At 35.0% G+C, this 17,119-nt stretch overlaps 1 protein-coding gene across 1 annotated transcript; it reads right to left on the bottom strand.

Annotated features, from left to right (window-relative positions):
- Positions 1-2,736: 2,736 nt before the first annotated feature.
- LOC149190542 (uncharacterized) lies at positions 2,737-4,023 on the bottom strand. The gene has a single exon (XM_089410541.1). The coding sequence runs from the start codon at positions 4,021-4,023 to the stop codon at positions 2,737-2,739; it is 1,287 nt and encodes a 428-aa protein (XP_089266667.1).
- Between the last annotated feature and the right edge of the window lie 13,096 nt (positions 4,024-17,119).

Genomic DNA, 17,119 nt, shown 5'->3' on the forward strand with positions numbered 1-17,119 from the left:
TTGGATGGAGAAAATTTCTACATCTGATATTACCTCCATGTTCCAGATACCTGATTTAGATAGAAGACCTTTCTTGGATAAAATGTCAGTTTGCTAGTTCTGAGATCTGTAGATATGCTGAATGGAGTATCCCTCCATCCTCCTCCAAAGATACATGATTCTATCCATCCAGCTGATAAGATGTGGTTTGTTGATATGGTTCTTCCCCGATACATAATCAACTATGATTTTGGAGTCTCCACAAATCAGAAGGGAATGAATGTTTAGGAAATGGCAGATGGAAAGAAGCCCCGCCAGAGCCATCCCCTCAGCTTTGCAATTGGTACCCCTTCCCCCATTCCAAGAAATAAGATATTGTAAGTTTTCCTCGATAATGATATGAATCCCACAACCACAAATACCATCTTGAGCTGCTCCGTCAAAATACGCTCTTGGAAGCACAATTTGATCTTGTGTATGTTCTGATTGATTGGACATTTTACACTTGGAAGATTTTGCAGGTAAAGAGTTATAGAGGGATATAATACTATAAAAAACAACCATAAAAGGCTCCTTCCTGTCCTTGAAAATAATATGATTTCTCCATCTCCATATAAGCCAGAGGACAAGAATAATGAAATGTTGCCAGGATTCTTTCTGACAGCTCCACCAAAGAAAGGTCTCTTTTATAGAGGCATGAGCAACATGAGGGAAACCAACATAATCAGCCAGGGCGTGCCAAATTTGCTGAGATTTATGACATTGGAAGAACATGTGATAGTTGCTTTCCTCAGCTGATTTGCACGCTAAACAATACCCAGACCCAGACCAACTCCTCTTCTACAAATTATCCCATGACAAGTTTTTGTTATGGAAGACTAGCCATGAGAAGAATATGGCTTTGGAAGGACATCCAGATTTCCAAAAAGTTACTGGAAAGATTGGGATAGATGGAGCACCCTTTAAACTTATCAAATTCAAGTAAATATCCTTTACACATACAGGCACCATTCCTTTTGTGACCTTCCAAATGAGGACGTCGTCTTCCAACGAACGACCTTAAATAGCATTTGATCTTCTCCCACTATCAAGCCAAATCACCAGACATCCCCATATTCTCGGCATCCTTCCAAAGAGGGAAAGGGCCCTACCATGCTACAATAAGCTTGTGCCAAATAAAGTAACCTTTTCTATGAAAGAAATTTAAAAGCATCTCAGACAAAATGATATCATCCCCCTTCGCTCAAGAACGAATCAATCCAAATGAGGATCCTTTTACCAGTCTGGAGACTCCATACCAAATTTTTTAAGAAATAAGCTTCGACCTTACGAAAACTCATCCATATTGCCGATCCGTAAGCGGATCCAATCTTTCCCAACCTGAACCAGTAAGTAATATCTTTGTTGGCCATATTTTTTTTTATTTTTATTATTATTATTATTATTATTATTATTATTATTATTTTTTATGGTATTGCTCTAGGGACCCTCCCCAAAAATACCTCTCCAAAGAGACTTGCAAATTAGTGCCTTTCCAAAAGACCTCAGGTGCAAAATGCCCCATCCTCCTAACTTCTTTGGCAAGGTGATATCTGATAGTCTAGATAGGTGATATTTTCTTTGCTCCGATTGACCACCCCATATAAAGTTTGCAGTTAATTTGTTCATCATATGAATGATGCTGGCAGGAAGAAAGAATAAGTGAGCCCAGTACACAGCTAATTGAGTCAAAACCGATTGAGCTAAAACAACTCTGCCTGCCAAGGAGAGGCATTTGAATTCCCACCCAGAAATTCTTTTATAATACCTGTCTAGGATCCATTGCCAGTCCGATTTAGAATATCCATTAGCTTTTAATTAAAATCCTAAGTATTTCATTCCATCCTTGATGGACCGCGCCTCTATCCCAAAAAGAGAAGATAGACATTCGATAAGTTCCAAATTTACATCATTATGATAGAAAGATGATTTTAATTCATTTATTTGAAAACTTGTGGCTTTTTGAAACCTTTCCAAGATGTCATGCAGACATACCCAGGTAAGTTTGCATAGCATGCCGAAAATAAGGATGTCGTCTACAAATAAATTATGGGATATAAAATTATTTCTGCAAATCTTCAATGGACGACACCTGTCTTCCCCAACCGCCTTGTTAATATGGAGACTTAAAGAGTTCATAGCCAAGATGAATAATAAAGGGGATAGGGAACAGCCTTGGCGCAGACCTCTGGTAGCTAGGAAATAAGTGGAAGGTAGCCCATTTATAATGATGGCATAATTAACTTGCTCCACACAGGCCATGATCCAGTTTATCATATTAGAATTCAAACCAATTTTTGCAAGTAGACATCTCATGAAACCCCAGTCTAGGCAATCATATGCCTTTCGAAGATCAATCTTTAGTATGACTGCTTCACTTTTTTTAGTATGCATGGTGAACAAACTTTCTTGTGTATTCGCAACAACATCCAATATATTCCTTCCTTTTAGAAAACCATGCTGGTCCTTAGTTAAATATCTAGAAAGAGTGTCCTTAATTCTTTCAGCAATGATTTTAGAAATGATTTTGAATGAAATATTACAGAGAGAAATAGGCCTGAAATCCTAGAAGGAGGCTGCTTCTGGTTTTTTTGGAATGAGTGCAATTAGAGTGGAAGAAGTGAGCTGATGTATGCTACCTGAAATTCGAGAACCTTCAACCATCCTCAACAGATCATGTTTAATAAGGTCAAAGAAATGGATAAAGAATTCAATCGTCTAGCCGTCCGGGCCTGGACACTTATCCTTCTTGAAAGATTTCATGACTCCTAACAGTTCCTCCTCTGATATTGGCTGGAAAAGGCACTCATTTTGCGCATCATCAAACATTTGAGGATAAGGGTCAATTCCCCATATAATGTCTTGTATCCTACTATCTCCAGATCTCTTATATTGATTTTCAAAAAATTTAACAGCCTCATTAGAGATGTCTTGTTGTGAGTGAAGAAAGCCTCCCTGTCCATCATTTATCTTCCATATAGTGTTTTTCTCACGTCTGGAGCTTGCAAACCTGTGAAAATTTTTTGTATTCCTATCACCTTCTTTAAGCCAAATAGCCCGGCTTTTCAGTCTCCATGATGCTTCTTCCTGATCCAGAATCTTTTGCTTTTTCCTTTCAAGTTCTTTTATACGGCATCTCATATGAAATGGAAGCAAGTGAGCAGCCAAAACTCCAGAAATGTTGTCCAACTCCAATTGTATTTCACGGAGAGCCAATCTGTTAAGTTGTCTTTTCTTGTATTGCCATTCTTTAACAATCTTTCTGATGGAAGAGAGTTTATCCCTAAAAGTCATATAAGGGGGCATATTATCCCGAGGAGATAAGTCATTCCAAGAATTTTTTATAAGATCATTGAACTCAGGATCTTCTAACCAGGATCTGTTAAACTTGAATGGGTACCCTTTTCTAAATCCCTTTTCCCTCCAACTAAGAGATATTGGTCTGTGATCCGATATAAAGCAATTTCCAATGCTTGAGATCGGCATACCCAGTCTATCAATGATGCTAACATGAAGTATAAATCGATCAAGTCTTTTAGCAATATATGCCCCTTCTATCCTTCCATTGTCCCATGTGGGTTGCATTCTGGGAGGGTTAATATCAACAAGATTTCGGTGCAACAACTCATATTTAATATGATCAGCAAGTGGGTCTTTTTTCCTACTGTTCCCCCATATTTCTTCAGAATTTAGAGTAACATTCAGATCCCCCGCAATCATCAAATACTCAATGTCAAATATTTCTGATGAAAATAATTTTTCCCAGAATGGGAGCCTATTCTTGTATGGGGCATAAATGTTCAAAATATTAATAGGACAGTCCTGGCCCCGAATAAAAGTAGAGATAAGGATGCCAACAAAACATTTATATGCCTTAGCCCTAATCCAGTCGGGGTCCCATAAAACCGCCAGTCCCCCAGATAGACCAATAGCCTTAGAAGCAACAATATACCAGGTAGGGAACATCTTTCTGAAGTAGGAAATAGAAACAGGAGCACTATGCATGGTTTCTTGAATTAAGATAATTTTAGGCTGGGCCGAATAAAATAGATTCTTCAGGGCCAAAAATTTATGGTCTGCCCCGAGACCTCTGATATTCATAGAAAGAATGTGAGTCATGATGGGTTCTACTCAGGAAAACTTGCTCTAAGAGGCCCGTTCTCAGATAGATCAATGATAGGAACATCAATAAGAGAGAGGTCGCAGATTCCTTTACCAGCAGAGTCCATCCTGCCCCTGAAATGTCTGCTACCCCTATTATTTTTCCTCCTCACAGTAATGTTTTTTGCAGAGTTTGGACTTATGTGAGGAGGAGAAGGCTTCCCAGGTTTATGAATAGTTAGGGGACGAAGTTCAAGCGATTTTTTACTCAGAAGGTAATCAAGGTCGCTACCTACAGAATTAACAGGTGAAGACACAGGGGAGTTTAGAGGAGTAGCTGATACGCAAGGCTCTTTCCCTTTCTCAAATGGAAGAAGTTTTTTTTTTGGGGGGATGGGGAGGATGATGGGATAAATGTAACATGGGAATCCACAGTAAAATCATTAAATGGATGGGGAAATGGATTAGGGGGAAGAATTTCTTTGTTGGCAGGGGCTTCCGGAGGGGGCATGGAAATCTGGTTATAAGCCTTCTGACCGAGCGGGGAAGCTGACTTTCTGGAGCATTCAGGCAAAATACAGTGGCTCGGAGGATTTAATGAAGGGGAAGAAAGGTCCCGAGAGTTTAACTTGCATAGGGAAGATGGAGTCCAGTTGAAATTATCTCCAAGGATAGACACCTTGATCGGACCACCAGATTCAATGGGAGATAAACAAATTGGAGATGATAGCTAAGACATACCTGAGAATTGAGACTTTGTCTTATGCCTATTTGATGTTGGCTGGGATTTTCCTTGATGCGTCCGACCATGAAATTTGACAGGTCAACGAGGACAGTTTTTTATTAAATGACCTGTTCTATGGCATGCCGAACATCTGAATGGGACTCCCCAGAAGTCCAGTCTCTGATATATGTTTAAGTCTCCCCAAGATAGCTCAATGTGATAAGGAAACCCACCCTTGTAAGCTTTTTCAATGAGGATCCATGCCACACGCTTGTCTTTTTCCCCGAGACATTTAGGATCTACATAAACACATCTTCCTATAGCGTTTCCTATCTCAGTAAGAGTTTCCTTCGACCACAATTCAAGAGGAAGGCCAGGAAGCTTGACCCATATCAGGTTGTTTGAAGGAGTGTTCCTCAAAGGATTGTAACCAATGTACCATTTGTGAAGCACAAGAAAACTCTTTCCATGGACCCATGGGAGATTCTGAATAATATCTAGATCTTCAATGCTCATGAAATGAAAACTATACCAATCCTTCATGAGTTTTGATATTTGAGGAATATAACCCAACAATGATTTCCATTTAAGCCCAAGCCATTTACGCATCTGGGCTTCATCCATCTCTAGAAAATGCCATCGACCCACCAGGGCACGTTCTTGGAGACTCGCAATGCGGTCGGCTAGATAGATGCTGTCAAGTTTAATTGCTGAAGGTGGTGGAATGGTTTTGACAGGTTTCAGGTTATTTTTACATCGATTGGATGGTTCACCCTCTATAAAATCCCTCCGTGGATAATCATTTTGGCCACCTTCCCGCACTTTCCCTGAATGTGGCAGGTCATCACCGCCAAGTTCATCAGCTGGCAGAGAGGGACGGACCACCACATCAGCCAGCGTGGACTGCCAATCACTAGACGGGATAGCAGCACCGTGGCAGGCCTCAGCCAGAATAGTGGCACGTACCATAGCCTCCGTGGCCGATGCATCCGAGAAAAGGTCCATGCCCAAAACACAAAAAGATAAAGACGTCACACACCCCGACTTAGTTAGTGGATCGAGAAATCCAACACAGATTCTTTCCAGATCGGGTCATAAATAGAAACTGACACATACTGAACATAACGCCCAGGGAAGATATGGCCAAGAGAGGGAGGGAATAAGCTCACATAAAGTGAAAACTGACAGGCGAAACCTCGAAAAATAAAAAAACACGCTTTCCAGGAGAAAACGAGTTCCAAAGTAGACAAAGGCCGTCAGATAATAAAGAAAGGTGACGTCTGCATGGGAAAAGATAAGGCAAAAAGGAGAAAATTCAAAAAACGGTGGCTGCTACTGACCAAAAGGTCTGACATTATCTTCTAAAATACAATCTTTGATGAAGCCCGGAAAATTTGAATCCCGGTCTAATGCAGAAACCGGCCTTGGAAAATAGAAACGCGAGCCGGGAAGGTTTTCTGGCCCAGAAAAACCAGGTGACAGGAGAGAGCGGACATGCAACACTCGGAAGACTGAGGATTTCAGACGATAATCAGGGAAACTTCAGATTTAAGAGAAATTAGGAAGGTTTATACAGCAACAGATACATCCCTTACAAGTGCACCACCAATGTCCAATTCTGAAACTAAAGTCTACGCATGGTCTAGAGATAATGCAGATGTTGGATGGGATGTAAGTGAATTTACGGGAAACCCTCAGTAAGAAAGAGAAAAAACCTTCCAAAAATCTGTGAAAATCAATAGAAGACATTTGCTACTTCCCACGTCGAAAACCTCAGCCTCTAAAAACAAATTCATAAGAGGAATACAGCACCCTTAACATATCTAAATGATGCATGCAAAGTCCATTTAGGAAGCCAGAATACAGAAAATAGTAGATGTTGAATAGGGAGCTGGATTTCCCCGCAATCATAAACATTAACATAAAAGAGAGATGAATATAAGCCTGATAGACTCCTTACCTCATTGGAAAACTCTATGGTCGCCAGAGCCGAGCCTTCGCAGGAAGAAACACGAGCCACCCGAGCGAAAACAGCAGCATTCCACTCCACTTCTCTGAAATCCAAAAAAATGAAGACGACCCAAAAGATATATCAGACAGTAAATGAGACTTAGGTCCAGAAATAACAGGGGACATTGGATAGTGAGGTCTCAGTGAGAAATGAGACAAAGTGCGAGATGGAAGACTGTGACGTCCCTCCGGGGCAGGGACATTCTGAAAAAAATGACAAGTGAAAAATGCAGCAAAAGTCGAAAACCCTATAGCTGTTACCTATACATAGGCATGGGGTGTGCATGTCGGGATATGACACATCCAGTAGCAAGACGACACAGGAGGTGGATGTAGGAACAGGTGTCCTATATTCATGAAAGGCGAAAAAACAAATGGTAGATAGGAAGTAGACTCATGAAAGGGTACGTGGCCTTCATGTATCATATAGTCACCAGCTGTCACCCTCCATTTTGCTGCAGTTCGACTCCATATCCCTGCTCATACACTTGCTACAGGTGTCTTCGGCTTGTCTTGGCTCTGCAAAAGGTACATGGCCTTCATGTATCATATAGCCACCAGTTGTCACCCTCCATTTTGCTGCAATTTGATTCCATATCCCTGCACATACACTCGCTACAGGTGTCTTCGGCTCAGCTCCAAATGTATATATGTTTAACATATATTAATTCTTTTTATAATTACTTAATAATAATATAATTATAATTTAGTTAATTTTTATGATTTTTTTTTTTAATTTTAGCAAAATAAAATATATATAAAATTAATGTTTATTATAAATTAATATCTATATCTTTATCATCAATCATTCAATTTAAAATTTATATAATTATCCCAAATAAATATAATTTAAATCAGATATAATATTTTTATTAAATTAAATTAAAAAAATCTACAAACTAATAAATTTAAAATAATAAAATATTTTATAATTTAAAAATAAAATAAATTTATATTAATATATAATTAAAATGAAGTGTTACTGGAACCTTCTAGACAAATAATGATTACCTTCCAAACTTTCTTAACCACTACAAAATTAATTTTAAAATTGCGATTGAAAGGAACAAAGGCGGTCGACGGGAAAATTGATTAATACACATTAGGTTCTTAAAAATAACGTTTCTTATTCTTCATTAAAAGGTTTATTATAATAAAATATCTAAGAAATTAATAATTAAGATGATGTTCTATAAATATATAATTAAAATGACGCGTTATTAGAAACTTTAAGGATAATTAAAAATCGTATGATTACTTTTTAAATATTTTTTTCAAAACAACACTGTCTTGTCCTTTCAAGTGACTTAACGGCTAAGCAATTAATTTTAAATTGCATTTTGCATGAAAGAAGCAAAGGCGATTCATTTGCTAAATTAATTAGAAGTAGGCTAAGAAGGCTGAAGAATTGTTGGGATGGTTTAAAATGGTGGGAATTTAGGTAAAAAATTTTAAGAAATTTTGCAGTAGTTTTGATTGAATCATGTTTTTGATGCTGGAAATAAATTAGCACTATCAAAAATTTCTATCAAAAATTTCTATAGCAGCGAAAATCTTGAAATTTAATAACTGTAACATAAATTTACAAAAATCTATACCTAATTTTATCATAATATTACCAAAATTTCCATAATTTCCCAGCAGCATTAGACTACGCATTACCTACCTAATGAAAAAAACGCTTCATCTAATCGCAATTAATTATTTAATTGGATTGGTTTACGTGGAGGCCTGCCCACCATTCTTGACTTGACTTGGCTTCGCTTACAAACAATGAATGTATAGAGCATAATTATTACTGGTCCACTGCGAAAATACACAGACGTTTCGTCCGGGGCATGCTAACATTCCAGCTGCAACTTTCCTTTCATTTTCTAAATTTTGTCTCATATTTTCCGTCAATGGCGGCTATTGGCCGCCTTTATAATGAAGGAACGGATAGCTATGGGCAAGTCTCAGGGTTCAACTTTGCTTCAAAGTTCAACCTCCGGCGGCCAGTGTCATCTTACAACCTGCGCAGAGTCTCCTCCCCTAATGTCTTAGAAAGACTTACGCCGCCATGGCCGATACAGCATCTCTCGTCCATGGCGGCAGAGAATATGATAACATGAACAGTACATTCAGAGAGCCGAAGCTCGAAGGTTTTCGGTTTGATGGCAAGTAGATGCACTGTATGTTTTGCAGTTTCTTATATAAATAATTTCAGCAGATTTCATTACGTATATGCTGAACGAATTGAATAATAGGGAGATCAATCAGTATTTTCTCTCTGTAAAATATTACTTCTACAACAACGTTTCAATGTCTGTCGTTTTTATGGCTTGAGCCTATACCTGTAATAGGGCCATTGTGGCTTATTGCTCACTTAGTACTACTGTTTTTAGATATGTCGCCATTAATGTCACCAAATTGTCACAATACTACCTTGTGTAGTTGTTTAATATACATATCCTATAGATTATGTGAAATACTTTTTTTTTTATGGAAAGGTTTAGTTCTGTAACTTACCTCAAATTTAGAATGAATTACCACAAAATTCGACTTCTGTTGCACGGATATATGCATAAATAAATAAAGAGATAATCAGTGGATACATCTATGCATAGGCTTCAGCAGATGACCATACAAGTTACTGTGGCTTTATGCATACAATTTTATAAATTGCAAGTCACAAGGTATATATATATATATATATATATATATATATATATATATAAAAAAATAAAAGTTGAGGTTTTGACAAGAAATTATATATAATATTTCTTTCTTTCATATATATAACATGAGTCTTTGATAAAGTTTTTATAAATATTATATATTTTATGTTCATCAATTTCAATGAAAATACAACTTCATACATGTCCGTGTTCTTCTTGTACAGGGTTATGTTAATTTTCTCTATATAATTTTAATTTAATTAAAATTTAAATAGAAAATAATTATTTATTTTTTATAAATATATTGATTTAATTTATTAAGAAAAATAAACATAAAAATAACAATCATTTGATATGTTATAATAAATACCAAAAATTTGATGTAATTTAATGCTTTATATTTTATGTTATATTAAATAATAAATATTTATTTTTACTTAATGCTTTATATTTATATATATAAATTCATGCTAATTTTTTATTTATCAAGTATTTAAAATATTCATTTTAAAATTAAACAACATGCTCAAGAAAATAATAATCTAGAAAGTTTTAGTATATTGAGTTCATATATTGTAACCTTTGTTGAATTGTTACAAGCCTATTGAAGTTTAAGGATACAAATTTTCTCCTATGATGATACGTTACCTCTTTGATGATATGTTACCTCTTCGATACCCACAATAACTCGAGCATCCAAATGACATCCATATCCTTAGAGACTAATGATAGATTTAGGTCTCGTGTAGTTGTTTAAGGCATTATCTCTATTCCTGGGTGGTTAGAATTCTCCACATGAATGTTTAAGGCGTTACCTTTATCCCTAGGTGCTTAGAATTCTCCACATGTGTGGCATCAAGCTTCAAGAATGTTAAGCTTATAAATATGTGTACTTAAATTTGGCATTGAGCTATGGAGGTAAGGCCATCTATGTGGTTGAACTCTATCAGTAAATATTAAAAAAAAATGGAAGGTATAAAATTTTAGATTATATATTAATAACATAAATGAGTATGTATTAAGTTACAATCAAATGCATTGGGTAATTATTTAATCTTAAAGTTATAAGAAATTAAATATATTTCTCATTAATATAATTTTTTGATATAAATGTGTTATTAAGGCTTAATTTGAACACATTTTTTTGATATGGAATTCAAATTAAGGTAAGAGTTTGATTTATATCAAAAAATTTAATGATGCATTCACATTTTATATGCTTATTAATTATGTGTTATATGTTATGTCTCATCTTATATGTATACATCACACTTAAGTAGTCAAATGAGTGGTTTGGAGGGTGTTTGCAAGATAATGATGGCTTCAAAAATGAAAATTGGGTCATTAGGAAGGTACTATTCATGTGTTCTTTCTAAAATGCTTACATGTTGCTAATTTTATAGTCTTGATGTGCTTCGAACCACCATGCATGCTTTCTATCTTGAAAATTTTGGGAATAGTTGATTATTAAGAATGACCAAATCATAATGATGATAGTTGAGGAAACTAATCACTGCCCCCTGATTTTTATAGAGGTGACACTCCTCTTTTGCAAAGGATTATTACATAAAAGAAGAATAAATAGGAAGAAAAAATATATGACTAGGATTGGGGACAAACAAGAAAAAGAAAGGGCCTGAAATAGGACTAGCGATCAAATATTTATAATAATATCGTACACATTAATATAAAGATAAATAAAATTATAAACCATGAATTTTCCAGCACAATCATAGGTAAAGAATCATACTTTTAGATAGATGAAAATGATATTGGAATTCATTTTTGGAGAACCTTAAATGATAATTTCATTCAAGATCATTAGGATGAAAGAGTTACACCCTTGCAATGTCAAGGTTTAAACTCAATGTCTAGGGATTAAATTAGACATTAACTCTTGATAGTTATTTGTGGAAGATTTAGAAAATATACAAGTACCTAACTAAAGTTTGTAATATTCGAGAAATTTAAAACATATTCATCCATTTAAGGATAGGGATTTGGCTCCCAAAAACCATATAATAAGGACAATGATTTATGAGGGTGTCATCCACCACTACGAGGAGTTGGTTTCAAAATGCCAAGTTACATGCAAAGAAAAACATTACCATGTGATAATTTCAACAACATAGGATCCTTAGTGGCAATCATGTCATTGATCTATTTCTTAAGTATTTCAACAATCCTTCGTATTTAACTCCTTGAATGCACTTGTAATCATATATGCAGCTCCTCAGCATGGAAGCTCCTCAACATATGTTTTTTCAATGCATTTACGAGGGTGCCTTATCACTACCCTTTAATTGCAGCTTCCCAAGGTGACTTCTCTTTGGCTCTTCTATAGGTCACCATGAATTACCAAGTTGGATTTACAATTCGATATCTACGTTACACTCTGTTCATACTATTGTATAGGTTATGTGTTGTTGGGTGCCAATGATCCAAGCTAAGTGCATTCCTCTCATTCCAACCAAACACAAAACTTAATATACGCATAGGACTACTTTGTAGTTGCCTTCCTTGAATTATTTGACTTGAATTCGTTCCTAACTCGTCTCCAATCATTAAAATGTAGGTTCTATTGCCTTCGCATGTCAATTTTCACTATATATCATTAATTGCATATTTACTTACAAGCTGGAATTCATAATGATTTCAGATTTCACACAAACACTGTGATCCTACCAATTCTAGGTTTTACACACACTATAATTATTCCATTAACACTGAGACAATACAAATATCATGAAACTCTATTCCATTAAAATTAGTACATATGCTTCCATAGAAAAGTTCTTGTCCTCTCTATCCTCTATATGGCCTGATTTGACATTCACTTGGCCATTTTTTTTGCCCCTTAGGCTCACAATGAATAAATACAACTTTTAGAAACAAAGTAGATTTTCTTAGATCCATAAATCACTCCATGATTTATTCCCTAAATATTCGATGCTTTTCAAGGCAAATTTGCCTTTTCCTTATGGAAAAAATCTTACTGATACATAGCTTTTCTAAAAATATGACTCATAATTTTTATAGCAATTAAAGAAGCAAATATTATTTACAAAAAATGAATTATAATTCGTTTTCAATGTTGAAACCCCTTTTTTGCACTTCTCTTCCACAATCTTGATGCTTTGGAAGTTAGGATGCTCCTGCATCATACTCCCAATGTAGAAAAATTTCATGACCTCTTGTTCATTTTCCATTTATTCCTGAATTCTCCAAGATCCCAAACCTTGCGTTGTAGTTGTCCATTATTTTGAGCATGTTGCTATCTTTCCAATCGTTTTTCCTTAAATTCTTCATGATTCCAAATACTATGCTTCTCTTGTCCACTTTCCTTGATGATGCAAAGCTTCACAGTCAATTGCACTTTGTTTTTGGCTATCCCTTTCCTCTTGTTGTACCTTCTCCTAATTATCCTCTTCATTAGCATCCATAACTTGTCAATTTCTTCATCTAACTTTGTCCTTTTACTACTGAGACTTACTTTCATGAATTTCTTGCTACTGCATACTTCCTTATGCATAAGAGTTTCAAGACTCTTACCAAATACTAGTTTATACTCTTGATTCACTATGTACTACTCATGAATTGTAGCTTTCTCTTCATTATTGTCTTCTAAGACAATTTCCTCTTTTGCCACTTTCAATTGAATATGCATATTATGGTTTTCTAATTTATCCTATAAGAAATAATTTTCTTCAAACAAATTAGTAAAATTACCTTAAATTGAATTTATAGCCTCCATCTAATATTAAAAGTTTGTGTTCTCTGCCAACCATTTCTCTAAGATCTTTGTTTCTTCCTTGAAACCAACATATCTTTTCTTAGGCATAATACCTTCATCATCCCTTATGAGTATTTCATTTGTATGTCTTTCCTCATCACTATCCTCCTTTTGGTTGTCTTCCTGAGCTAAATATGTCCTATTAGTTGTATTAATAGGTTCCTGCAAATGTCCTTTAGTAATTGCACTACAAAATTGTATATAGATTTCAATTATACCTTTCTGAGACTATGTTTCCTCGTATTCCTTCATCACATGTTTTTAGTGATGCCTTCCTTTCATATTTTGTAAAGGCACTCCTTATTCTTCTTAACTATAACATAATTCAACTTATAATTTTCCTCTATTTTTGTGATAACTGTAGTAGATGTCCATCTTCACCAAAACTCGCAACCATACATAATTTATTAGATTTAAAATCATAAGGCTCACTAGCCTCCTTCAATGATTTAGACATCAAATCGTCGTGTTGATATGGAATTTCATAATAGTTCATGAGACTTTCAGTAAGTATCTCATTCCCTTCATCCTCCTCTCCAAGGATTGGTCCTTTTCTAGGTTCATAATAGTCAATTTTCATCTCTACTTCCATGAGTTCTCTCCAAACCAAGCATGCAGGTTGTGCTTCAACTTCACCTGTAACTTGTGTCATTTCACCTTCTTCCACAGAATCCATCTGCATATTTGGTCTTCATCACCTTCTTGTAGCATTTGCATTAGTACATTTATCTATAATTTTATCTCAACAACTTCCCTCTAAAACCTTTCATCACTTAACTTCCTATGGCTTAAACTCTCATGATTATGAATAGTCATTTCTCTTCTCCCTTTGTGATCCCTCTCTAGCTCACTATGATTTGTGACCAAACCTTTGTAAGAATCCCTCACCATTGAATTTTCATCCAATACCTCACTAAGAATTCTCATAACTTATCCTTTTGGTATCTCTATGAATCTCTCATTTAGAACCTCCTTGAGCACTCCTTCCTCTCTCTTGGTTGTTGCATTTACTTAACTTAGTACTTCTCTTTCCAACCTTTTGTTGGAACAAGTTCCTTGCCACAAGTTTTCAAGAACTTTAATTGTTCATGGTTATAATTATCCTAATATAATCACCTGCATTACAGCTACTTGCAATCAACCATTTATTTTACAAATTAGTTGAAAACATAAAGACCATATACCTTTATTTTTTTTTTTTGAATTCATTCAAACATGGATATTTTTGTTGTAGTTTCCTTCACCCTTCTTCTCTAATATTGCAGTCCATCCAATGTCCTTCCTATCCTAAGAACATAGTTCTACTTTCCTCCGAAAGTAGAAATTATCTCCATATCACTCAATAATTCCAATATTCCTTCTTAGAAATTCATCCTATAATCAACAATATTTAGTTTCTATATAAGTTGAAAATCAAAGTGATTTTACCTTAGTCATATTTTTTCTATATAAATTGAAAATAAAAGTGATTTTACCTCAATCATATCTTCCCAAATATTATTCAGTTGAGGCTTAGTTTCCTCTATTTTCAAAGAGCTTACTCGCTTGCTCTCATTGTCACAACTTCAAAGCTATTATCTATTGTCACCCACTCCTTGGAGTTGTTACTTATTAAGAATATACATAATTATTTTGGAAATCCAAAAATAGTAACTTCCATATTCCTCACTTACCAACTATCAATCGATTCCTTCCAGCTCTATATCTTTGGATGGAGTTGTCTTCATGTTTGAAAATCCTCTATTTCAAATTGTACAGGTTCTCTACTTGCTTCCCTTCTCTACTATTCAGAATTTTCAACCTTTGAATTACTCTTTCAAAGAGTACTTTTCCTCAATCTTGGAGAGTTACTTCCTTGGTAACTTTAAAGAATATCTTCGTGTCCCTAAATTCTTCTCCAAGAAATTCAAACTCTCTATTCCAAATTCCAAAGAGCACTCTAGCTATGATACCACTTTATGAAAAACATTCCATTTTCTTGCATCTTCAACTTATCCTTTCAAATGATCATATCTTCAAGAAAAATTTCTTGTGTTGTTGCCATTTTTCTCAATGCAGAGAACCATAGACATGTGGGATCTCCATGGTTTGATTCCTTGCAATTTAAATTCATCAATACAAGTGATTCACATCACATACAAAAAGGAAAAATCTTGCTCCTCTTTAGATATTTGTGATCTAGAACATCCAGTTAGCTATTTATATGGACATCAATGGAATAGATGTTTCTTCCATGTGACTGTAAGCTTTTTGTTTCTTTCACTTCTACGCTTACTTTCTTAGCTATTTTTATTAAGAGTTTTATAATCACCACACCATGCTATGTGGCATGTATTATGACTAGGATTTATCAGGGTGTCAACTACCACTAAGAGGAGTTGGTTTCAAAACCCTAAGTTAGATGTAAAGAATGACATTACCATGTGATGATTTCAACAACATAGGATCCTTAGTGGTACTCATGCCATCGATCTATTTCTTTCCTCTTTCAACAATTCTCCAAATTTAACTCCTTTCCCATTCTTGTAATCATGTACACTTATCCTTAGCATGGAAGCTGCTCAATGCAAGTTTTTTCAACTCGTTTATGAGGGTACCTTATCACTACCCTTCAAATGCAGCTTCCCAAGGTGACTTCCCTTTGGCTCTTCTCTAGGTCACCATCGATTACCAAGTTGGATTTACAATTTGATTTATTTGTTACGATTTTTTCATACTGTTGTACATGTTCTACGTTGTTTGGTTGCCAATGATCCAAGATAGGCACATTTATCTTATTCCATCCAAACCCAAAACTTTATAGACACACGTGACTTCTCTATATTCACCTTCTTTGAATTATTTGACTTGAATTCATTCCTAACTTGTTTCTAAAAATTAACATACATGGTCTATCTCCTTTGTATACCAAATTTTCCCTATCTATCATTAATTCCATATATACTTACAAGCTATAATTCATAATGGTCTCAGATTTGACATGGACCTTAAGATCCTACCAATTATAGGTTTTAAACAAACATGATTCTTCCATTAACACAAATAAAATACAATTATCATGAAACTATTTCGTTAAAATCAATACATATGCTTTTACACAGAACTTCTCATTCTCTCTATCCTCTCTATGGCTTCATTTCACATTCACTTGTCCATTTTTTTACCCTTAGGCTTAGAATGACTAAAAACAACTTTTAGAGAGAAGGTAGATATTTCCTATATCCATAAATCACTCCATGATTTATTCCTTAAATCTTTCATGCTTTTCAAGGTAGATTTTATTTTTCCTTATGGAAAAATTATTACTTATCCATATCTTTTCCAAATCCATGACTCATAATTTCTATAATAATTAAACAAACTAAGATTATTTATAAAAAATGAATTAGAATTCATTTTCAATGTTGGAACCCATTTTTTGCACTTGCCTTCCACAACCTTGATGCTTTGGAAGTAAGGATGCTCCTACATCACATCTTAATTAACTAAATTTGTGGCCACGCATCCTTCAAATATTGCATCAATTATCTTATTAATATTGTTGGAAACATATTACTAAATTACAATTAGTAAATTTGATGTTTCCCTAATACATGACCTAATTTCTTAGATGCCTTCTGCAACATGGGTTGGTCTCACCATAGACATAGGTTATGCACAAACTGGTGTTGGTAACAAAGCCATATCTAGTTCTTTTATTCTTTGTTTTAATATTGCATTCTTTGCTTATTTTTTAGAAATTGAATATGTTAAAGCATCCTTGGTTGCCTATTGGAATTCAAACAACTTAGAAGGATTTATTCTCTTAATATCTAT

The sequence above is a fragment of the Pinus tabuliformis genome, chromosome 3_1 (assembly GCF_031772625.1).
Source record: "Pinus tabuliformis cultivar Carrire ecotype Pingquan chromosome 3_1, CPIR1, whole genome shotgun sequence".
NCBI lineage: Eukaryota > Viridiplantae > Streptophyta > Pinopsida > Pinales > Pinaceae > Pinus > Pinus tabuliformis.

Bases quoted from the DNA above. Each gene is read 5' to 3' on its own strand.
- LOC149190542 (XM_089410541.1), bottom strand. From the start codon at position 4,023: ATGCATAGTGCTCCTGTTTCTATTTCCTACTTCAGAAAGATGTTCCCT.